Source organism: Polistes fuscatus, unplaced genomic scaffold (assembly GCF_010416935.1).
Source record: "Polistes fuscatus isolate 324 unplaced genomic scaffold, CU_Pfus_HIC Scaffold8, whole genome shotgun sequence".
Taxonomy (NCBI): domain Eukaryota; kingdom Metazoa; phylum Arthropoda; class Insecta; order Hymenoptera; family Vespidae; genus Polistes; species Polistes fuscatus.
This window is the reverse complement of record NW_025113162.1, coordinates 3440160-3441546: the sequence shown is the minus strand read 5'-3', so window position 1 is coordinate 3441546 and position 1387 is coordinate 3440160. Positions and strand designations below refer to the sequence as shown.

General features: G+C 38.3%; 1 protein-coding gene across 1 annotated transcript; it reads right to left on the bottom strand.

Annotated features, from left to right (window-relative positions):
• Positions 1-236: 236 nt before the first annotated feature.
• Positions 237-1052, bottom strand: LOC122524940 (histidine-rich glycoprotein). The gene has a single exon (XM_043647460.1). The coding sequence runs from the start codon at positions 1050-1052 to the stop codon at positions 237-239; it is 816 nt and encodes a 271-aa protein (XP_043503395.1).
• Positions 1053-1387: the final 335 nt, after the last annotated feature.

The following is a 1387-nucleotide window of genomic DNA, read 5'->3' as shown; positions in this document are numbered from 1 at the left end:
GTCCTTTTATTTCGACAGCAAATGTCGATAAATTATTATTTTAATTAAATAATAATAGTATTTGATTAAGCAAATGAAGTGACCTCCATTCATATATATAATTCCTAGTTCCTATAATTTTCATTCGTAAAATGATCTATATAACTAACTAAAAAATATCACATCTGTCTCACACATTTTTCGCTCTCAAAGTTAAGAGTCTCTTTAGACGTTTTACTGTTATAAAAACATTAATTTTAATGTTCCTTTTTGAAACCATACTTCTTTCCAGAATGATGATCACCCTTCTTGCCATAGGAATCATGATGAGCGTGGTGCTCTTCGTGTCCGTGCTTGCCGTGATGTCCTTTATGTTCCTCATCGTGGTGGCCCTTGTCGTGATGTCCTTTTTTACCATGATGATCCTCCTCATATCCCGAATGTTTGTGTTCGCCCTTCTTATGATGACCTTCCTTCTTTTCATGATGTCCATGGAAATCACCATGCTTCTCGTGATGACCACCCTTATGATAATCATCGTAAAACTTGTGCTCTTTATGATACTCATCTTTATGGAATTTGTTGTGATAACCCTTGGTCTTGTGTCCTTTCTTGTGACCCTTTTTCTCTCCGAACTTGCCACCTTTGTGTCCCTTTTCTCCCTCGTGATGCTCACCGTATTTCTCATCTAAATCGTGATGACTTTTCTTATGGCCACCGTGTTCCTCGTGATGTCCGGCATGATGTTCTTTATCGTGTTTACCATGATCACCCTTATCGTGATGATGATGACTCTTGTAACCTTTATCACCCTTTTCACCGTGCTCCTCATGATGATCGGCATGATGTTCCTGACCACCACCAGACTGGTGATGATGTCCATGCTGTTTGTGACTCGTTGCAGCACTTTCTAGATCATCTTTTAGTTCTATATGGCTTTCAACATCCCTTATTGGAAAAACATGTTCCTCCAAAACCTTGGCCTGCAAATCTTTTGCTTGACAAATCTTCTGAAGTAGAAAAGTGCAATAAAGAAGGAAAATAATCGGTAGGAGTGTCTTGATGCTTGTCATTTTGATATCCAATCACATTCGGCTTCAGCTACTGACAAGCTCGAGCTCGACTGTTCTCACTTAAATATCGTTGGATTGTTACTTCCGTCACGGATCGACCGTTTCCGATGAATTTACTTTCCTTCGTCCGACCACTGAAACTACTTGGTTTCTTCGTTCTACGTTCTCCGATTCTTTAAGAATCAACGAACGTGCCTTCGTAAACTCGACTTCCCACTTCACACTTTCTCTCATTGTTGATTACTATTACTTATACCTACCATTCGTATACTATTTGAAAATAATCGGAAATCATATACTTTTTCATTAAAATATATGACGTATTTTAAAGATAG

Coding starts and splice junctions, on each gene's coding strand:
- LOC122524940 (XM_043647460.1), bottom strand. CDS start 1,052: ATGACAAGCATCAAGACACTCCTACCGATTATTTTCCTTCTTTATTGC.